The sequence below is a fragment of the Pimephales promelas genome, chromosome 11, assembly GCF_988280905.1.
Source record: "Pimephales promelas chromosome 11, fPimPro1.hap1.1, whole genome shotgun sequence".
In the NCBI taxonomy this organism is placed as follows: Eukaryota; Metazoa; Chordata; class Actinopteri; order Cypriniformes; family Leuciscidae; genus Pimephales; species Pimephales promelas.
The window spans coordinates 34,088,658-34,113,134 of NC_142779.1; the positions used below are offsets into that span (position 1 = coordinate 34,088,658).

At 36.0% G+C, this 24,477-nt stretch overlaps 1 protein-coding gene across 1 annotated transcript in view; it reads right to left on the bottom strand.

The window, feature by feature from the left end:
* The window catches only part of wdr11 (WD repeat domain 11), a 120,377-nt gene that overhangs the window by 27,035 nt on the left and 68,865 nt on the right, over window positions 1–24,477 (bottom strand). Inside the window, exons 12-16 of the mRNA XM_089117318.1 lie at window positions 21,679–21,785; window positions 11,441–11,516; window positions 7,657–7,765; window positions 5,217–5,341; window positions 3,951–4,098 (exon numbers count right to left, since the gene is read on the bottom strand). Coding sequence (XP_088973444.1) covers window positions 3,951–4,098; window positions 5,217–5,341; window positions 7,657–7,765; window positions 11,441–11,516; window positions 21,679–21,785 — 565 coding nt within the window. The remainder of the gene's footprint in view (window positions 1–3,950; window positions 4,099–5,216; window positions 5,342–7,656; window positions 7,766–11,440; window positions 11,517–21,678; window positions 21,786–24,477) is intronic.

Sequence of the window (24,477 nt, forward strand, 5' to 3'; positions counted from 1 at the left end):
GGCTAGGCCACTCCAGGACCTTGAAATGCTTTTTCCGGAGCCACTCCTTCGTGTGTTTGGGATCATTGTCATTCTGGAAGACCCAGCCTCGTTTCATCTTCAAGGCTCACTGATGGAAGGAGGTTTTGGCTTAAAATCTCACAATACATGGCCCCGTTCATTCTTCCCTCAACACGGATCAGTCGTCCTGGTCTCTTTGCAGAAAAACAGCCCCAAAGCATGATGGTTCCTCCCCCATGCTTCACAGTTGGTATGCTGTTCTTGGGATTTATGCAGCTCTGCATTCTTCTTCCTCCAAACATGACGAGTTGAGTTTTTACCAAATGTTCTATTTTGGTTTCATCTGACCACATGATATTGTCCCAATCCTCTTCTGGATCATCCATATGCTCTCTGGCATCTTCAGACGGGCGTGGACATGTACTGGCTTAAGCAGGGGGACGCGCCGGGCACTGCAGGATTCGAGTCCCTCTCGGTGTAGTGTGTTACTGATGGTAGCCTTTGTTACTTTGGTCCCAGCTCTCTGCAGGTCATTCATCAGGTCCCTCCGTGTAGTTCTGGGATTTTTGCTCACAGTTCTCATGATCATGTTGACCCCACGGGATGAGATCTTGCGTGGCGCCCCAGATCGAGGGAGATTATCAGTGGTCTTGTATGTCTTCCATTTTCTTACAATTGCTCCCACAGTTGATTTATTCACACCACGCTGTTTGCCTATTGTAGATTCACTCTTCCCAGTCTGGTGCAGGTCTACAATGTTCTTCCTGGTGACAGCTCTTTGGTCTTGGCAATGGTTGAGTTTGGAGTGTGACTGTTTGAGTCTTTTATACAGATAACGGGTTCAAACTGGTGCCGATAATACAGGTAACGAGTGGAGGACAGAAGAGAAGTTACAGTCGGTGAGAGCCAGAAATCTTGCTGGTTTGTTGATGAGCAAATACTTATTTTCCTCCATAATTTACAAATAAATTCTTTAAAAATCCTACAATGTGATTTCCTGGATTTTGTTTCTCATTTTGTCTCTCATAGTTGAAGTGTACCTATGATGAAAATTAGACCTCTCTCATTATTCTAAGTAGGAGAACTTGCACAATCAGTGGCTGACTAAATATTCTTTGGCGCCCTTTTCCACCCAGGGAGAGCAAGTTCATTCCCTAGTTTACTGACATGCGTCTGTGGAGGGAAAAGTCCGCTTTGCACGGGTGCAAAATACGAATGATATATGTGTCAGTGTACAGAGTCGATTGTGCCGGGTACAAGATAGGGCCCAGAGAGTGATGACAAATGCCAACAGACTAAACAAATTCAAAACACATACTTAACCTTCAAATGGTCTTCGTTTTCTGTTTACACTTCTGGGCTTCGGGGTCTATACGACCCCAACAATTGATTGAGTAACCGTACAAAAAATTTACATTTTTAATCAGACAAATAATATATCATTTTTTTGTTTACTTCTCATTTATTCATTAATGCTGTGTTTTTGGAGATATAAAGTACTTTTTTAACTCCAAACTACACCATTAGCTTGCATGTGAAATGCTCTAGTACTAGGCCTTCATTTCTGTGAAAAAATTTTCAGATTTATGCCAGATTGTTTTTTTTTGTTTTTGTTTTTTTTGTTTTGTTTTTTTGACTCATTAAGAAAATATATTAAGTTTTTTTTTTCACATTTCCCATTCATTTCAATGTGGGGTCATATTAACCCCAAAGACCAGAAGTGTACAAATTTTTTTTTACATACCTTCAGAACAACCGAATCAAGCCCAGTTTTTTTTTTGTGTGTGTATAGATAGATAATGTATGAAAAGTCACAAAATCTTATTCCACTGAGATGAAGGGAACCTTTTTTTATTAAGTAAATTCGATTGGGGTCGTATAGACCCCATGACCCAATTGAGGGATACGTACTATATCTACATAGCGATTTTAAACATTCATACTACAAAAAAAAAAAAAAAAATATTGCTAAATATTGTGATTACATTTCAACTGCAAATATCCCCAAAGGAAAAGTCCTCATGTTTTTATCTAATAAGATTAAGTTCTCAGTCTATTAATTTCTTCATATAATCATCTTTGTTTGGTAATTTCCTTCATCTTATTTTTTTAATAGAAATTACAGTTGAATGAACAGAATTAATGCAACAAATGAACACTGGTAACTAAGAATATGAGTGTCACTGGTGGGTATGCTGAAAATATACAGTATATATGGGTCGCTTACAAACTCAAACTACCAACAGTGAAATTAAAAGAGAATGGATCTGAACAACCGATCAGAAATAGAAATAGTGGCTTGTGGAAAAAAAGAGCCCTGCAGGAGATAAAAGGATAATGAGGATGAAGAAGGGAGCCATTTTCTCTCCATCTCCTCTTTCATCTCAAAAGTTTAAAACTGCAGATGTTTCAACATTAGCAGGAAATGTTTGAAAACTCCTTTGATCCATCAAAAGAGTGTGTACTGCTGCTGTATTTATTACATGCTGTCTCTGGGACTTTACAAAATGTTCATCTGAAAGAGAACCTGCTTTCATGTATGACTGATTATTATCTGTGATGGGACAAACAGGCTATAGGGATACAAAAATAAAAGTTTATGTATTAAGCATTTGTGTTGGATTAAATGGGTGCGACATTCACTTTCTTACAAAATGTGTGAGGAAATCTAGCATTCAAAATAATGAACACATTAAGTGTACAGGAGGGTTTCAAACTGATTTTTAGCTTTATACGTATATCAAATTGTCACCAACAACAGACAGATCATTTGACCGACTTGCTGAACATATGATCACATTTTGGTCACACTTTAGATTAGGTCACTATTTACTACCAACTTTGTCCTCAATAAACTCCTAATTACTGCTTTATTAATAGTTAGTTAGTTGTTGAGTTTAGGTATTGGCTAGGATTCAGAGATGTAGAATAAGGTCAGGCAGAATAACGCATTAATATGTGTTTTATAAGTAAGGGTGTTGAACAATATATCGTGCCACAATATATATATCGCAATACAAAAATGCAACAACACGTATCGTGGATAGTCCCCCCAAAATAAAAATAACGGTGAGAAAAATTTCAAGCTTTCAGAGTAAAAAGTGGCCAAAGTTATTTTAAATATAGTTAATGCCCGACGAGGTGTCTAAAGTTTAAAGTATTAATGGACGACGGCGAGGCGTGAACCGTTCGACGAGCAGCGAAGTCCATTAATACCTGTCAATGGACCCCTCGATGGGCATTAACACGCTGGTCACTTGCCAAATAAAACATTTTTAAAACATTGGTTTCAATTTTAATTAGTTTACAATCGAAATCTAAAGTTTTTACCAACAATAACTTGGTTTCCCTGGTTGCTATCCTCTATCACTTTTTAATGGACACCCTGCAGCCAATCAGAATCGAGTATTCACCCAGACCATGGTATAAGTACTAATAAACAGCCAATATACTGTAGTAATATAGATGCTAATAAGCAACTTAAAAGTGAGAAATGGACCCTAAACTAAAATGAACCCAAATGTTTAATATCACATGCACGTATTATTATTATTATCGTATCTTGCTTTACACTAGGTTCAATTTATAAATAAAGGAAATTGTCTTAAAAATCCCAAGCAATTTCTTCACAAATGTCATGATGATGTTGATATGTGACATTGACAGTTGACATAGTTTTGATTTTTCCAGCTAGCGAGACCAGTGCGAGACCCTCTTGGAGCTGACCCTCTTGCTAATAATAATTTGCCAGATCTTCATCAAAGCAACTATACGAAGAAAAAAAAAATATATAAAAATAATTATGATGCGTCCTAGCAGGGCGATAGAGACCCCCGATACGAAATGTGTCAATCAGAACGACATATTAAGCATATAGCCTTCACTATCAATAGAAACTTACCATTTTATGATTAAGAATAAGCTAGATCAGAACTAAGAAGCACACTCACATCAGGTGGAATACGTGCGCCATCCTTCACGCTGTTGCCTTCCACGGTGATGTGATAGACCTGGCCGTCTGTGTCAGTAAACACAAAGTGTTCTCGAGCCGATATGCCCTGACCCGTTTCAGACTTGCTCTCAGCGTCCTGCAACATACTGACAGACAGCAACAGACAGCTTAGACTGGAGCGTGTACCAAAGTACCAATGATTAGTGAATCAAAGCTCGACTCGAATTAAAAATTCTATAATTTAACCATTAAATTCCAAACGTTGGTTACTTAAAGGGATAGTTCACTTTGAAATTCATTTTTGGTATGTTTTAGCTTTCCTCAAGGGCATCCAAGATGTAGTTGTCTTAGTTTCCGCAGTATTTTCAATTTTGATATTTTTAGGTCAAACCGTTCTTGTCTGTCAGTCATATAATAGAGGTCTATGGTCACCACCTCAAAGAGCATGCACAGAGAAGTCCAAATTAAACATGATTTAATGACTCGTAAATGTAAGTACACATTCATGTACAATCATAAATCATGTTTAATTTGGACTTCTCTGTGCATTCTCTTTGAGGTGGTGACCATAGACCTGCATTATATGACTGACAGACAAGAACGGTTTGACACAGAGATTAGCGTTAACTTTCACTGTGAAGATCTAAACATATTTAGATATACAGGAAATCACAATGGAAGACAATTTCGATATAATAACAAACATAGTTTAATTTTTTTTCCGCAACCATGCGAGAGATCACTTCCAGCGTTTGCTCAGACCGAAGCGCCCGCGCCCTCAGATCACTTGGACGTGGCTGTGGTTACAAGACGTAAAAACGATATAAATACTGTTCGTTTTCTCACACAAACCGCTCGTTTCGTGTCTTAGGCCATCAATGTGTACTTACATTTACGAGTCATTAAATCATGTTTAATTTGGACTTCTCTGTGCATGCTTTTTGAGGTGGTGACCATAGACCTCCATTATATGACTGACAGACAAGAACGGTTTGACCTAAAAATATCAAAATTGAAACTACTGTGAAAACAAAGACACCTACATCTTGGATGCCCTTGAGGTAAAATAAAACATGCCAAAAATGTATTTCAAAGTGAACTATCCCTTTAATTTCTTTCAGGGAACACAAAATATTTGATGTAGATTTCGGAGCTTGACATTGCATGTTTTCATTGTTCAATAAATCTTTGTTTTGTGCGTGTTCTCCAGGAAAGACAAGGTGATGAGTAAGAGATGACAGTTGTGATTTTAAGTTCATCAGACCTGATGACGGAGGACTCGACACTGCTCTGCTCCGCATCGGCGAGCGTGGTCTGTCTGGCCATGGCCTCGCGCGCAGCAAGCTGCTTTTTCTTCAAGCTTTTAAGGTTATGGGAAGGAGACCACTCCTGTTTACACACAAATACATGTTATCATGAGTCACTGCACAGACAGTTTTAATGTGAGCAAATGCTCAAAGAATATTGGTGAACATATTTGATGGAGGTCATAAACTGCATTTGATCAATCGCATTTGGTCATAAACCCTATTGTTTTAGATAGGATTATTATTATTAGGTGTTCAAATTAGGATATGCAACATATGATTCTGAAGAGGTCAGTAATAGGTGACAGTGGTTTATGATTCCCCTCAAGCAAACTCAGATGTTCATGCAGTATTGCCTTTACAGTTTTATTTCATATTTTGAAGGTTTTTACAGAGGTGTCTGCTCATATATATAATTTGTCTAATTGTATATTACATTTTACATTTTTTATATTACATTTAAAAGGCCTTCTCTAATCAAGTATGGTGCTATCTATTAGTTAAATGTTCTTTTCCCAATTCACCTGATGTGTATTTTTTACTTTTTTATTGGCTTCTCTTTAGGTTGAATGTTAAAGCTATTAATATAACTGTGAAATACATCTCCGCTACTTCAGAAAAAAACGTATGTGTTATCACCAGTTTTGGAACAGTGTCACCCACTGATCACAATTAGACTAAATGTCTATTTTCTTCAAATTTCTAATAATTTCTAATAGAGTGCCGAAGTTATGACGTCACTTTGTAGGCCAAAACGCAGAAATTTTAGCACTCCTGGTTCCCTCGCCCTAAAGTCTATGGGTTTCTGCTAAATCGCCTGAAATAGGGTCTGTGGTGAACAAAGCCTCTAAATATTTTCACGTTTTGATCTATGCCATAAAACACAGTTATAACCTGCTTGTGACTTTTTTTTTTTTTACTTTATTGTGTCTGCTTGTGGCGGTCTTTTAAACTTTTATCAAATCAAATCAAATCAAATTTATTTATATAGCACAATTCATCCCATCAAAGTAATTCAAAGCGCTTTACAAAAAGTAAAAAAACATCATGATAAAATACCAAATACAAACATGCACAAAAAAATGTAAGACTTAATAAAAAATAAAAATAAATAAACAGATGTAAAACTGCACAGAATAGCTAATTTTAAAAGCTCAGTCATAAGCTTGAGAGAAAAGAAATGTTTTCAACTTAGATTTAAAAATCAATACGTTCGGGGCACATCTAATATCTTCTGGTAGTTTATTCCATATATTTATAGTTTATTCCTGGTAGTTTATTCCTCTATTTATATAGGCTTCAAAATGTATAAATTTTGGATTTACTTGTAAAGAAGATTATCTTGATAGACAAAACGTGTAAGGGTCAAAACTCTTTGTTAAACACAGATCTTTTTTTTTGCGATTTTCCAAAAGTCTATGGGGAAAATGCATAGCTTTTCGATCGAGGGAACCCAACTTCGGCACTCTATAGACTCTAATACCACTCTAATATCAAAAACCTGAATGACAAAGACAACGAGTAAGGGTCTCATTACTCAAGCGAAACGATCGCTCATTTAAAAAAATGACAAAGTTTAAGTTTGATAAGCTCAAATGCTCGCCTTGCTCTGTTCGGCGATGCACGTTCGTGACTCTCCTGTTCGAACTCGTTCATCAAAATAAACAAATCTTTTTCAGAGTCAATTCGTTCGTTTCGTTCGTTGAATGAACCAAATGACTCGGAAAAAGATTAGTTCATTTTAATGAACGAGTTCGAAAAGGAGAGTCAAGTCTGGAATAGTTTAAAGCCCTTTGAACAGTTTGCAGTTTGTACTGAAAGTGACTTTTGGACCTTGAACAGTTTGGTTCCCAGTGAAGTCCATTTTATGGAGAAAAATCCTGGAATGTTTTCATTAAAAACCTTAATTTCTTTTCGACTGAAGAAAGAAAGACATGGACATCTTGGATGACATGGGGGTGAGTAAATTATCAGCAAAAGGTTTTTAAAAAAAATGTAACTACTCCTTTAAAAACGCTTCAAACTCTGTAATTTCTGATCTAGAAGACGCCGGCACGTATTTAACCCCTAGAAAATAATCAAGATGCAAATGAGCGCCGGGGAGAGAGACTGCATTTATTACTAAGGTTATTGTTGGGTTTATTTGCAAGTCTTCGCTAGCGGCGCCATTACAATGTTTACTGGCCCTTGTAGTTAAAACCCCACAGCGACTTCACTCATCAATGGGTTTGTGAGGTGATAAAGCCAGTCTCTTTGCAGGGAAAGATTCAGAGTAATAAACCTGCATACTTAAAAAGCTAAACAGTAACGCAGACGAACTGAAACATGAAAGTTCAAAACAATAAGCAACAATTTAAGCAATAAGCAGATCAGCACATTGTGAGTTTGATACAGTACCAGGGCAGTGACAGTAGGGAAGTTCTTGGCCATCTCGCGTAGCAATGTTCCCGTGCGGACGTCCCAGAGCTCCAGCGGTTTATCTCTGAACACCACCACCAGGTACTGCCTAAACAACACCATGTACACACACATTTACTTCGTCTTTTGAATTATACCAGACATTTATGAAGAAAAAAAAACAGCATCCTACATTAAAAGTAAGCATATCAAATGTTTTGTAATTCTACTGTAGACCGTTTCACAATCTGGCTTCATTAAAGTTAGCCTTGCTTAACCGATTGACCGGTTGGGACAGAGGCTCAGTGGGCAGAAGCGTTGTCTCACAGCAAGAAGGTCTAAGTCAGAATTGGTCTAATAAAACATTGGTACCTAGTCAACCGTTCTCAGAGATTTGTTTTCATGATAATCGAATGTAAAGAGTTTTATCTCCAAAAACTGTTTAGCGTATAATGCTAGTAATGGGGGCATTTAATATGTAAAAAAAAAAAAATCGCTAGTTTATACCACTAACAAGGCTCAAAATAGCCCCACACTAACGCAGTAACATAATGAGGGTCCTTACATGCAAAGCGAAGCATTGAGAACTTTGTAAGTGTACAGACCGTTTAATAAGAGGATATTTTATAAAGACAGTTCACTTCGTGTATACAGGCAGCAGCCATCTTGGAAAACAGTCTCGATAAGTCGAACCACGAACGCCGTTCATACAGTTCAGCTCATTCAGCACGTCGTTCGTAGTTCGACTTGTCGAGACTGTTTTCCAAAGACAGCCAAAGACCAATGTGTTATTAGATCAAAGGTTCATTTTGCGCCGGAGTTCTCCTTTAACATGTCTGAATGTAGGTACACATCTACAAAGCTTTTTTATTATTTATTTTAATTTTCTTTTATTTTTTTTGTATTTGTTTACTGATTGATGTATTGACTTTATTAATTATTTTCTCATTGCTTATGTAATGGCCAATGCTTTGGTAATACTCTACAAGTCCTGCCAATAAAGGTCGTTCTGTGTTGCCATGTTCTCCCTGTGTTGGCGTGGGTTTCCTCCGGGTTTCTCCAATTTCCCCCATAATCCAAAAGCAGGCAGCATAGGTGAATTGGAGACACTAAATTGTCCATAGTGTGAGTTAGGGCTGGGTAATAAATATCCATTTCTCGATGTTAATCGATTCTCATTTTTACGAACCGATATCGATTCTTAAATCTCAAGAATCGCTTAGTCATCCTGTTTCATTTGAATGAATGGGATATTGTATCGCGGCTGCGCGCATCCAAAAAATCGCAATAATCTTTGTCCTTTGTTACTATTGATATGAAACAAAGTCTCGATTTTCAAATTACGTCCATTTTCTTTAGAAATTCAAAAACATAAATAGCGTTTTGTCGCTGTGGCGTGAGATCGCTCTAGAGAAGCAGCAGCGCTGATCTCTCTTCCGACTTAATAATACCAGTCACAGCGCCAAATAAACATGAATGAGCATCTGAAAGTGTGTTAAAGATAGAGTACAACTTATCGAAATCCGTATCATGTCACATTGATTCGCTCAATCAGCGTTTCAACCGTGGAAAGACGTCAGTTAAACAGCTTGTAATCAATGTATCGTCATATTTACCTCAGAAAACCCACATAAACTCGTTAGTCAGCTAGAAGAGTTATTAATATATATATATTTTTCTAAATATATACACCATATTACATATGCATTATAATCTTAATGTTCTTCAATATTTAATGCATATTTGAATAAATCTGGCAAGTTTTTTTATGACAGCCACCATTTAAATGTTTATATTTTATATAATCTTCTTATTATAAAAAATAAAAAAGTGTCATTTAAGTGTTTGTATAGCTACAAAACAGTTAATTATTACCTTCATATTAGGTTAATGAAGCCTAGTAGGCTACAACTAGACTCCCATAGTTTACAGCTTTAGTTAAGAGATTTGATTTCCTTGAGAAAATTTGCCATTTATTATAACTGATATCCAAAATAATCAATATTGAATCGAAATCGAATCGAATTGCAAGCTTGTGAATCGAAATCGAATCGAATTGTGAAATTTGACTGACCAACTGTTAAGATGTGGTTTTGTGTGTTTTCGGTATTAGTGATTCCCCGTCGATTATTTGTCCCAGGTGTTTCTTATTTCTCACGCCCCCTTGTTATCTTGTCAAGCTCGTTTGTCCTGAAATATTTAAGCCCTGTGTTTCTGCCCTGTCTTGGTTGGTTGTTGAATTTATGTACGTGAACGAGTCCTGCTTCTAGTCTTGTATCCTGTTCCTAAGTTTGTTAATAAAGCTACACTGCGTTTGGATCCAGCCTCAGCACTATTTCTCCGCACAGCGTCACACCAACAAAGCCTTTCTGCACCATTAGTAGTCAATTTATTCACCGTTCATGTTGGGTTACCATATTTTACAGGGACTAGAATTGCCATTTAAAGGTATTGCCATCCTTAAAAATGACATCTTGTCCCAACAACATATTATTATTATTTTTTTACCCAGACCACACAAAGGCTAGCTGTGCATTCAATTATTTTTAACTATACATTTTATGTAATGGGCAATTACAGCGTTATGGATGTGACATTTGAACTCATAATGACAGGTGAAATGTCTCAGAAATAAAAAAAACTTCTTACAATATTTACTTTGGAAATGCATATTCTCAGAGCACCCAATCTGGGGAATTGACAGGCAAAATATGTTTTTCTAAAATATATTTAAGCATCCCCAAAAAAGGAAAATACGCATGCGTTATGGATGTGACGGGAAATGACAGTGTTTTTGGTATACTATTCGATTTCCTTTAAAGTCTGTGAACTTTTAAATCCACATGATGAAGGGGTCTTAGCTGAACATAAAAATATCAATGTTTAAAATATATATATTTTTATGAAGTGTACTATGAGGAAAACCATCGTTATGGATGTGACAAAAACCTTGTTATGGATGTGACGCATCTGAAATACATAGAATCTGTTTGGAAAATCAACAAACAAACCATCATGGCACTTTTGTTGACTGTTTGTTTTCACATTAGGAAATGAAATGTCTGAAATGATTCTGAAGATGACGCCCCCATTAAGAATTATTTATTTTTTTAGCTTGGATATTACTTAATGTGTTGCTCTAGACTATGCTCTATGCTTCCCAATCAATATTAGGAATCACTACCACACAATCCAAATAATTGTTTTGGACTTCTTTGTTCATAAATATTTTAGGTGTTTCATAAATATTTTTGTGTTTCACCTAGTCTTGATTTGAATGGGACACACCACACCGATTTGTAAGGGTTGTATACGGTGTAAATGTTTCAACTTGAAGCTCAAAATGGATCACAAAATTCACATTCACAGAGCTACACAGTCACAGTGAGACTCTCCAATGGAAATCAATAATGTCTGTCATTTCTTGTAAACAGTGAAAAGGTGTCTTTGGGGTTGGCTGATAACCAGCAGACACTTGACTGAATGCTTTCAAACTGCAGTTTGGAAAGTGATAAAGGTGATAGTTCTGAAACGACGGCAAACAATAAATAAAATCCCGTCTACTGCAAGGTTAGGGAATGAGACATCACTCAGGATGTCCCCGTGTTGAAGTGCTGCAATGTGAGACAGATGGTGAGTGTGCACCCCAGACACCGTACAGATAATAGCAAATAATTACAGAGAGTAGTTAGTGCATGTCCGTATTTGACACCACTGATGAGGGAAACGTGTTTAAGAGCTCGCTGAGGTGTTTGCGCCAGAGTGAGAAGAATTTGGTACTTACTTCAGATGGGACACTTTAATCATTTCAATGGCTGGTTCATCATTCCCACGCTCGCCTCGAAATGCAAAGCACCGCCCTGAGAGAGAAAGCACAAAACACTCATTATTCAAACAAACAAACTAACAATAAATAAATGAATGGTCTCTTAAATATATTAAAACACACAAATGATGGGACTTGTATGGTAGATTTAAGCGAGGCAAGCGCTTCTCTGGGAAGAGCAGTGTTTAACTGCTTAGCTGGTAAACCCATGGCTAACCAAACTTTCTTCCAAGCATTATTTTTTTTATATTAACACTCTGTAACTTCTCCGTTGTTGTACAAGCATGGTGAGATGGTTGGTCAATGTAATATTTGTAACAAATATCAAACTAAGTGGTACAGTATCTGCAAACAAATTCAGGTAACACTTTATAATAACTGCACGCTATTAATCATTAGTTAAGCATGAGTAAACAGTTAATACATCATTTATAAAACATTAATAGACATTAATATGCAGTTTATAAATATAGCTATACATGCTTTTTTCTTGATTTATAAGCATATCTATAATGCGTTTAATAATTGTATTTTCATACTTTGTTAATGATCAATTAATAATTTCTAAATGAAGTATAGCATTATTTACAAACCAGTTGTTTAAGAGTTGTCATTCATTCATAAGATCACTTAGAAAGTGTAAGTAAATGTAGTAAATACAGGTAGTTATAAAGCATTTAGTAGTGGTCTATTAACTATTTTTGTGAGCTAATCTAAAGTGAGGACTATTCATGCTTTGTAAAGCATTTATAAAGGTGATTTAAAGGCTCATCAATCTTCTAAACAGTAAAATGTAACAAACACAACGCAGTGATACAGAACATAGAAATATTTAACAGCCTTTAAAAATGCTTTACAAGGCATGACTAGTCCTCACTTTAGATGAGCTCACGAACATAGTTAACTGACCACTACTAAATGCTTTTTAACTACCCAAATTAACCCTTAATTAACGCATTAATACATGTTAATAAAGCATTTATTAACACATTAAGTAACCATCACTATATGTCTGAATAATAAGATGTATGAATGTACATTTAAATACTTTATTAATCATTTACTTACTCGCTCTAAGTAATCGTATGAACCACTGAAAACTCTTAAATAACTGGTTTATAAAAAATGCAATTCTTCATATAGAAATGATAAATTGATCATTAATAAAGGATGAAAATACAATTATTAAACAAATCATAGATATGCTTTTAAATCAAGAAGAAAGCATTTATAGCTGTATTTATGAACTGCTTATTAATGTCTATTAATGCTTTATGAATGATGAATTAATGGTTTACTAATGCCTAACTAATGATTATTAGAGTGTAGTTATTATAAAGTGTTACCCAAATTCAGCAAATAAAGAGCTTTTCTTAAAACTAACGTAATCATTTTGGTGTCAACTGGTGTCTGAAATCACTCACTTGTTCATTATTCACACTATTCCCTCAATAATCGACACAAAGCAGAGTAAAAAAAAAAAATCACCAAATGCAGGAGCAGAACACTTATTTATTACACTTCAGTCACACCCAGTTCAGGATTTGGCACTTCTACCAATGATATAAATTATGTCTGGTAAATATAAGAGACACACCAGAACTGACAACCACTGAGAAATATTTCAACAACAGGTTCGTTTCAGATTTCAGTTCAGGAAGTGAGTGCTTCTAATGGGCTTCAATTCTCTCCATTGAAATCTATGGGGTCGCTGTGTCCATTTCTTTTACTGTCTATGCTTCAGACCAACCCGTTTTAGTCATTTATCCCACCGGTTTAATAGCGAGATCCGCCCACAAAGTTACTTGCGCTTCACGTTTGATACAAATCGCATTTCAAATCGTTAAAAGGATTAGTTCACCTCAAAATGCAAATTTCCTGAAAATTTACTAAGTCTTTCTTTCTTCAGTGGAAAAGAAATGATTTTTTTTTTGAGGAAAACATTTCAGGATTTTTCTCCAGACAATGGACTTCAATTGCAACCAACATGTTGAAGCAGTTTCAAAAGGCAACAGGGTTTTTAACCACAATTGTTTGTCTTGTGCTGGTCTGCGACACGCCAGGCATTACGGTATCTTGGATGGCATTGGGGTGAGTGAATTATCAGGAAATTTTCATTTTGAGGCGAACTAATCCTTTAAAATAGAACCCAGAGTCTCAAAACATGATGGTTGAGCTGGTGGATGGAAGATCTTTGGAAGATGGAAGATCTTCTAAAACTATTTTTTCTTGGGAGTCTTTCCTAAGGAATTGATGATCATTCACACTAGTGGATAAGAATTGGGGGGAGCAGTTCCTGTGATTGAGGGGGTCCATCTGTGTTGATGATAAGCCCCCTGTACTCCCTAAGAGATGTCGCAAAAGGCTTTTGTTTGTGTTGTACACAAAACCCCAATCCCATTAAATTGAAACCTTTCCAATGTAAATTCAAAATTTGCCATCCTCTCGGCGTGCTGTCCACTACAATGGTAATAGTATCATAGCAAAGTCATTTACCGCAGAAATAACATGAGGTAAATAGCTTATTCAGTGGGAGTACCATCTGTATATTGTGGATTTTTGTGTGGGTGCTATACTTGACATATGTATAGTACAGTATACTGTTTATACAGTCGATCACAGTCACAAAATGTAATGTTGCTTGGAACTGCATCCAAGACTTTCACTCAGTGTTTAAAGGATTAGTTCACTTTTGAAAAAACTTTTGCTGATAATTTACTCACCCCCATGTCATCCAAGATGTCCATGTCTTTCTGTCTTCAGTCCAAAAGAAATGAAGGTTTTTGATGAAAACATTCCAGGATTTTCTCTATATAAAGGACTTCAATGGGAACCAAACGGTTCAAGGTCCAAAAGATGGTTTCAGTGATGAATAAGGGTCTTATCAGGCTCATTTAATAAATAAATAACAAAGTTTAAGTTTTGTAAGTTCAAATGCTCGCCTTGCTCTGTTCTGTGACGCACGTTTGGGGCTCAAAATGAACAAATCTTTTTCCGAGTCAATTCGTTGGTTTCGTTCGTTGAATGAACCAAATGACTTGGAAAAAGATTGGTTCATTTTGAGTCACAAAAGTGTCTTTTGGACCTTGAACCGTTTGGTTCCCATTGAAGTCCATTATATGGAGAAAAATCCCGGAATGTTTTCATCAAAAACATTTCTTTTCGACTGAAGAAAGGAAGACATGGACATCTTGGATGACATGGGGGTGAGTAAATTATCAGGAAAAGTTTTTTTTTTCAAAAGTGAACTACTCCTTTAACCTTTGTATATGGTTGAGTTACTGTACAATCAAAGTAATTTGATTGGGGGTCGACAAATTGTGGTGGATTTTCTCCACATATAGCAGCTAAATCGACTTAAAATACTAAATTTTTTAATACATCATTGGAAACTGTAAAGGGTTTACTTTTATTTGAGTACACTCACAATAACAACAAATCTTTGTGCTTTTGTAAAATGAAGAAATTAATCAGGGTGTGCTTTCTGCCGTCTCTGTGAACTTTTTTTTCTGAAAAGCGTCAGAAAATGTTACCGAAATTCAGCGAATACTTGCCACACAGACATGAGAGATACGTCTTTAGAAAGTTTGAAGTGTCTACTTTAAATGAAGTAATTCATACAGTATGAAAAACACATTTTCTCTGTTTATGTAATAAATATGAAACCAACGAGAGGTGCAATGTTTTGCGTCAAAAGCTAATCACACGGTAATCAACCACGTGAGGCACGCAAACCTAAATAAATAAACCATCAAGCTTCATTCCTCTGTTTTTCATCGAGTTTGGAGGATGCGCTGTGTGGCTTGATCCAGGAGAGGATATCATTTATTCTGATTTACATTAGTTATTGTTATTATTGTTAAGCTAGTTAAACTATTGACAGACTAAAATGTGTAAAATCGCCTGAAACATCATGATATATGAAATATATCAGATATCGATGCTCTCAATGCTAAATAAATATAAACTTACAACATGTTTTTTATGCTCTATAAATAAAACACAGTACAATAGATTCTAGATTATCTACAACATAATAGTTGTTTACTTAAAAATATTATAAAAATCATTTTTTTAGTTAACTTGTTAACATTTGGTACCTTTAAAAAACGTTGTAAAAATGTGGGATGTTGTGATTTGTATGTATAAAATGCAGAAATTTGTGCTAAAATTAATAGGTGATTGACCTTTATCTTCAGCAGTCTCCTACTCTCACGACTCATTGTTGATTTGAGAGTTTGCAGAGCCCTCCAGATTGTCAAGTATTTAGCTAGTGCGTGAAGGATTGTGCAAGTGTGTGATATTCACTGAGACAAAGTTTGTATGGAAAGAGTGGGCTAATTAAGGTCCTGCTCTAATGAAGACCGGGAGCTAATCAACCATACGAGTGCAGACTGTGGAGGAGAGTTAACAACATCAACAACAACAAAACACTGATGAAAAGGCCATGCTAGGATTTGCATGCCGTACACCATCCAAACACACACACAGTTGACCCAGAAAACACTCTATAAGGCTGTCACGAACAAGCTGTCGTAAACAAATGACGTTCTGTAAACATAAAAGAGAATGAATCTAAACCACTTCAGCTCAGTAGATGTGTGCCTGTAATTTGATATATAGCAGTAATGAACATGCATGGTATTGTTATCATGGGCACTTTAAAATATCGTAAATGATTCTAGGAACCTTATTACGAATTGTTTCGATTATACTTTTTACATCCGCCTGTTAAATTTAACAACACTGCGCGTATGCTGTGTAAAAGAGGTAAAACGATGTGCAGTCTGATGTTAACAACCCCAACATTAACAAGAAGCATGGCGGAAGGAGTCCGAATGAATGAAAACGCAAATTCACGCTTCGACAGTAGGTGGCGCTTAGAGAAATAAAGCGGTCAATGTGGCTCCAGCAAACATAACAAGATGAGGAATATAAAAGTCAAAGACTATTTAAACAGCCCTTCAGACTATTGCATTTTATACAGAGTTTATCAAATCATACCAAATACTTAAAAACTTTATATTTATTTTCAAATATTAGTTTATGCTTAAACAATGCGATGAAAAGTGATTAAGACGAGACGGCAGTACCACATAATCGTAATTTTAACGTTAAAAGACTGTAAAAATGCTATAGTGCAAAACTGTTAATTGGTTAAAAGAAAGTTTCCATATATACAGTAAATAACTGTGATAGATCCTAGGGTACATTTAATGTAATTTTACTGTAAAATACCGTTAAATTTACAGTTTTTGAAAAACAATAACTCATTGTATCATTTACAGTGAAAAAACGTAAATTGACATTCCCAAAATTCCCAGTGTGACACTTCTCATTTTATGAATTTTTGTTGAAATAACTATGATTCCTCATAGTTTTATTGTTTGTTTGTTTTTTTTCTAATCAGTTATGCACATTAGGGTTTTATGTTAAATTTAATGTTGTTAAATTAATGTTTAGTGCATTTTTTTTTTAAATTTCATGTGTGTTACCATGATGTTTGTTTAATGTTTAGCACTGTGCATCTTCTTTATATAAGATATATTCTTTATATATATGTCTTCTTATGGAAGACTGCATGTGATCATGTGTCTCATCTCTGCTGTGATGATTGTTGGTTGTGAATTACAATGGTACAAAACAGATATCAATACTTCAATAGGTTGGTAAATGAACATTATATCAGATAATGCAATACGGTTTATTACTGTAAATTTTAAGTTAAGTCTCTAAAACCAATAACGTTGCTACCGTATTTTTGACGGTAAAGTTCGGGCAACCACATGCAGCTGCCGTTTTTTTTTTTACCATAGTTAAGATGAATATTTGCTAAGAGAGGATTTATTTGTTTTACTGTTTATTGCTTTTTAAATTTATATTTATTTTTATAAATAAATATATTTTGTTTTAACTCCTACGGTCGAATGTAGTTCGACCTCGTCCATGAGTGTTAACCGAAACGTAAACGCGAAAGGCGAAGCTTGAATTAACCAAGGTGTGTCCCTCTTTGGCTAATGTACTTTCAAGATGGAGGGGCAACATGGCGACCGACATTAGAACCCCTTACCCGTATGTGTTTTCAATGGCATATTATACACACACACGGGAATACTTTATTACTTGAACGAAGTAAATATACATTAATGAGCACATATATTTTTGAAAGAACTAAGTGTTTTTAGCTAAGAATAAACTAAAAGAGTTACACAGTGTAGCTTTAAAGCCTTTATGTATAATGCATTATGAAGATCAAAATGTACGCTATAATGCATTCTATCTTTTCATAAATAATTGTAACCAATGTTAAATTGCATTATAATATTCACACATTCCTTATTACATCTAAAATTGGTTGATTGTCGTTTTGTAATGCATTATACTTTCTAGAGGTGTATTATAACTATGGTTACAATTATTCATGAGATCATACGCATTATTAGTGCACTACAAAGCATTAATATTTTCATAATGCATAACACATAAAGGCTTTAAGTAAAGTGTTACTGTTATTTGTATTGCTTGTATCTATTGCACTAAAGTGCCTATATCTGTCCCGCAGGCTATAGTTTGGATTTCGTGTGATATTGCCTTTGCTAATTATAAAGGCGTGGACAGCTGTATTCACACAAGCTTTGATGAGCCATATATTTAATTGGAATCTGAGTCCTTGTGTCACGACCCTTTGGGTAAAACATGCGTAAATCCACAGAGCAAAGACAGACGAGGCACTTACAGGTGGAACTCGAAAAATTTGAATATCATTTATTTCAGTAATTCAACTTAAAATGTGAAACTAATGTATTATATAGACTAGTATGAAGAGTATGAAGAAATGAAGCAGAAAAATAAAATAGATACTGACAGGTGAAACTCGAAAAATTTGATTATCGTGCAAAAGTTCATTTTTTTCAGGAATTCAACTTAAAACGTGAAACTAATATATTATATAGACTCATTACATGCAAAGTGAGATATTTCAAGCCTCTATTTGTCATCATTTTGATGATTATGGTTTACACCTTTTCACAATATTCTAATTTTGAATTTGGGGTTTTCATAAGCTGTAAGCCATCATCAAAATTATAACAAATAAAGGCTTAATATATCTCACTTAGCATGTAATGAGTCTATATAATATATTAGTTTCACCTTTTAATTTGAATTATTGTACTGAAATAAATGCACTTTTGCACAATATTCAAATTTTGAGTATCGTATCGTATCGAGTAAGTATCTAGCTTCATACTTATTTAAATAATATTTTTGTCCATATTCATCATGTTTTCAGCACATTCCTCCCTACAAAAACACACAGAAGAGGACACAATCCTGCTAACCAGTCAAAATCTCTCGGCGGCCATATTTGCAAAGCCTCCAGGCAGATATTTCAGCCATCCAAGATCAATTTATTTCCAATCCATGTCCTATTTATTTGAATGTAGGAATCCTGAAATCTCAACTACTATCCTTACAATATCTGACATGAGCTGTGCCATAAATGTTGTTTCTAATGATCATAGCATTACAATTTCAGGTTCGCCCAGTCAATGTGTGTCTCAAAACACTGTTTCAATCCCAATCAAAGCTTCTAATGGCAGCTGCAGTGACTTTACCAACAACTGTAGCAACTGGCTCTTTTAATTACAAGTTGGGACTTATTCTGTCATACTGCACATTGAAATTTCTCCTCTTCATAGTAATGTGATTGTACCGTCTTTGTATTTCCAAAGTCTGAAGTGTATGTTAGGGTCCTCTATATTTTTCTGTGGATCTCACGAACTATCAGCCCATCCACTACCTCCCACCGCCTCTTTAACATCTAAAGTATTAGCACATTTTTTCACAGACAAATCCACAACCATCAGCAGTCAGTCAGTTCTTAGCTTTACACATCTGGGAACTCAGACTAATCACATCCACAGCTAATGATCTCCTCCTCTCCCCTTACAGAGGCAGAAGACCTTCTTCAACCTTCCTTCTAGACCCGATTCCTTCACACCGCTATCTCTCCTACACACTTCAAACACATCTCTCTTCACAGGCATTTGGAAATAGGAAGGACTTTTTGAGAGGTATAGGAATGCTCAAGAACACACCCGTAACCCAAATATGCACCAACGTGTGAGGTCCCGATTAATGTTGCTTGCAGCTTTAATGAATGAATTAAATTTTAATGTGAAATTTGCATAGTAGGCCTAGTTTATAGCCTGAAAAACAGATACACTGGAGTGTAAGACTGCTAATCAGCCAGAGAATCAGCTGATCATAGTGCATGAATATTCATTGAGTTCTTTCACTGCAGTTTACATGCAATGCATGCATGACCTAACTAATATTGATACACTAGCTTAATAAACAAAAAACAGAGAGCAATGGAATTGAACACAATGTGAAACGCTTGAAATTGCATTTAACTTGAGATTACACACCGTTCATGCACAATAAGACTTCCAAAAACATCCATACATATGAAGCAAATACAATAGAGTGAAATACTTGGTTAGAAATGATGTGTTGTTTTTAATCTGAAGGTATGAGGATGAGTTTTGATCAGATGTCATTCACACCTGTATGGCCAAATCATTGCTCACTCTTTAGAGCCATAATGACAAGCCACACATGTGATGTGGGATGAGTAAAGACCCGTTCACACAAAGGATAATAACAGGAGCTATTCCAATAAGAAACAGTGGCATCCACAACACAGCTATAATGATAACGACACATTGGACTAATATCATCGGATTGACTTTCAGAACAATTCATTCCAGCTGATACCAATGAACATCGACTGTCAGAATGCACCCAACTATAGGGAGATTGAGCAATGTACAATCAGGATAAAACACCAGTCCCACTAAACACTGGACGTCGGATAGACGTGCAGATCATGTCTATATTGGGTCCGTCGGTCCATGACCAATTCTGGACATCTATCCGACGTCCAAACTAGGTCCACTATTTGGACGACCAACCATGACCCAATTTGGACGTCATATTGATGTTCCACATTTGACCGTTAAACTGGGTCATTTTTTTTGGACCTCATTTGGACGTCTATTTCAGGTGCAGGTGCAAAAAAAAATGTTTTATGTGTGTTTTTGCCTTTAAGTAGATGGTAAATAATGTTGAGATTATCAATTTCACTTTTGCACAACAAATAATCGAAATTTTGTTATGTTGCAAATCTGCAACAGCGGGCATAATGGTCAATTTGGGGTCAATTTGGTGTGCTGCAAATCTGCAACAGAGGCCATAATGGTCAATTTGGGGACAATTTGATATGTTGCATATGGTCAATTTGGGGTCAATTTGGTATGTTGCAAATCTGCAACAGCGGGCATAGTGGTCAATTTGGGGTCAATTTGATATGTTGCATATGGTCAATTTGGGGTCAATTTGATATGTTGCATATGGTCAATTTGGGGTCAATTTGGTATGTTGCAAATCTGCAACAGCGGGCATAATGGTCAATTTGGTATGTTGCAAATGTTCCCGACTGTGCGTTAACAGGAAATACGTCCGTCACTTTGCGGTCCCACTAGAAACAAGTGCTTGTCGAAGGTCCTAGGTCCGTAGCGAATATGCACTAACCGGCATTGGGGGAATGCAGATGTTATCTCGGCTGGTTGACTGAGTCAAACGGTTAGTTTCATATTTGCGACAGTGGGCGTTAAGGGGTTAATATGCAATTTTTTTTTATTAACAAATATCAACATTGTTGTTATCAACATGATTAATACATATGAATGTAGATTATTCATAATTATTTAATGACGTAGCTCAAACAGTAGAGCGTTGGCGCTTGTGAAATGGCCACCTAGTGTAATTGATCATGGGTTTGATTCCCAGGGAAAGCAGGAATGTAAATGTGTAATGCAATGTAAGCCATTGTGGATAAAAGCATCTGCCAAATGCATAAATATAAATACAAGATACAGATAACATCCTTTCAACTGACTTTTGAAACATGGGACTACAGTTATAGAAGTTACTAAATTAGATGTTGAAAAGACGTCCACAAATGACCACATTTGGTCCAAAAGACGTCGAATAAAGACGTCGTCTGGTGTTACAAAACAACCCCTTCAGTGCACCGAAATTGGACGTCCAAAAATGACATAGAAAAGACGTCACTCTAACGTCACATTGCACAGTGGGGTGTGTAATGTGTGTTGGTGTGTGTGTGTTACCTGTACGTAAGTCCACATGCTGCAGTTCATTCCTCACAAGTCCAAGGTTGTTAGGAACAGAGGTAGCGAAGGACAGAAAACTAGTCAAACTAACCCATTCAATTCCTCTGCAAGAGACAAGGACATCAAGGGAAAAACATTAGAATAAAATATATTAATCTCTCTTTCTTGATAGCTTGAGGTTTTCTTTCTGGCCTCTAGAATTTAATTGGCTATTTTTTCTACTGTGCATTCATGACATTTGGCTACGATTGGCTAATCTGCTCACATTAGAAATAAGTGACGACCCTTTTTGCTGTGTGTGAATGAATACTTTAATGTGCCCATGGCCTTGACATCAATATAATGACAAATTCTTAACAGAAAATGTTTGCAGGTTAGTTTTGAAAAGTCCTCTTGGTGGGCTTGGGAGGGAGCTTAAAAATTAGAGTATGGCTATAAAGTACTTTGATTACTTTTATTTTAATATATATCAGATCTTATACTGTAGTTCCTTAAGAGACTTTGGGCCCCGGCGCAATTGACTTTATACACCGACGCATGTATCGTTCGTATTTTGCACCCGTGCAAAGTGGACTTTTCCCACCACAGACTCACGTCAGTAAACTAGGGAATGAACTTGCGTTTAGTTCGTTTAGTCATATGTGAACATGGTAATCGCTTAAATCTGCAAAAAACAATCGCTTTGATTGCAAACTGGGGCAGGTCGCTTGAGGTGTGAAAGCAATCCGAACCAATGCGCCAATGAATCAAATGGTATTATTAAATGGTAATGTCTGATTCTGCACATTAGTTGTCACAGTGTGTAATGTTGTGTAATTGCGCTCTCCGGATGAAGCCTTGATTTCTGCTCTAGCTGCATTATAACATTCGTGTTTGTGTGTGTCTTCTTGACACAGTTAACCTCTAGACAGCGCTGGGAGATCCAGAGAGAGTGTGTTTGAATTAATACGAATGTAGTATATAATTTAACAGCGGGAATGACGGCTACATTTGTATAATGTTTGCGTGTGTCTCGACAGTTACAAATGAAGCCCCAATAAGCTCAAGGTGCAAACTTGTCAATCTTGGATGACAGAGAAAACTCTGACCAATAAGAGGACAGTTGTACTCGCATGCAGTGTTTGGAATAACGCTGTTTAAAAGAACGCCGTTAGGTAACAATGTTATTTTTTTTAGCAAAGGTTTTTAGCAAAATGTTATTTTTTAGCCGTTAACGTTACTGGATGCCGTTGATGCGTTAAATAAACTGTGCAATCCGAATGCACCCATGGCACTATGGCAAGCCGTTTTAACTTTTATTCATTTCCAGGATATGAATCCTTGATATCAAGAATTACATTTTCACTGGTTAAAATGATAATTATTGATATCAGTGTTGATATCAAAAATGTAATTATTGATCTCAACAATTCATATCCTGGAAATGAATAAAAGTTAAAATGGCTTGCCATATGGCTCACACAGCTCGTGAGTAGGTGGGTTAATAAGTGCAGGATAAACTTCTTTCTGTCTGTCAACGTGCAATAAATATACAAAGTTATGTACAAACACAAGTCTGTGTTGTGAACTGACTAGTGAAAACTGCAAAAAAAAAAAAAAAAAAAAAATCCAAATTCTTTGACATTAAGCAACATTTTTTTTTTTTACCATAACGCAAATTGTTACTTTCCCTGGTAACGAGTTACTATTATTATAGAGTAATTCAGTTACTAACTCAGTTACTTTTTGGAACAAGTAGTGAGTAACTATAACTAATTACATTCTTTAAATTAACGTTCCCAACACTGCTCGCATGTGACTTGCATAAACACAGTTTGTGAAAGCAAAACAAACCAAGAAGAAAATGCAACATTGTAACAAATTAAGTCCCTGTTTCGGAACAAAACAAACAATATATAGGTGTGAAAACACTTCTACAAGTGCAACAAACTATGAGGGTGTGTTCACGCTTGTAGTTCGGTTTGGTGCAAAAATAAACTATTAGTAACATTATTAATAACATTTAGGGCGTATTCACACCAGGAAAGTCCGATAGTTCACTTGCTTTGGTCCGGACCAAAAAAATTATTTATTTAATTTTTTTTGGTACGGTTCGCTTTCACACTGCTCTTTTTGCAAGTGAACCAAAATTTGTAAACAAAACCACACGTGTGCTAAGGTCGTCCATTCATTGGACAAGGATTCTCAAGTAGGAAAATCAAAAAGTGCAAAAAAGGCTCAGCAATTATTTCCTACTGCAATATTTGTTCTTTTACAAAATTTGTGTTATTCCGTACAAACGCAACATGAAGAAACTAATGAGTATCATCTATACGATGTTGTAATTCGGATTTTGAGAAGACGACGAGTGTAACGTTTGAGTGGCTCTATTAAACGCGGGGAAATATGACAACTCTCGTCTCTCGTGCATCTTTTCATTCGACCATCTCTGGGCAACATCTCAACTTTGCGTAACAAGTGGCACTGCACAGAAGACGGATAATGCATAAAGTTTTCATTCATAGAGAGGCGCTATGTTCACACATTCAAATAATGAGATTCTTATACTGCTAACAAGTGCTGTCAACGTTAACGCTTGCGATTAAGTTTGTCCAGTTTAACGTAAATTAACGCATCATCATCATTGTATTGTAACTATCCTTACATTATGAACTGCAAATGCTTTTTTTGCATTTAGACTAAAGAGAACGCTCTGTATGTGAATGTCCTGATGCACACGCTCATTCATTCATTCGATTCCAATGATGCACACATGACGCACTGAAAGACGCGCAACAGTATCGTGTGGTCAGACGG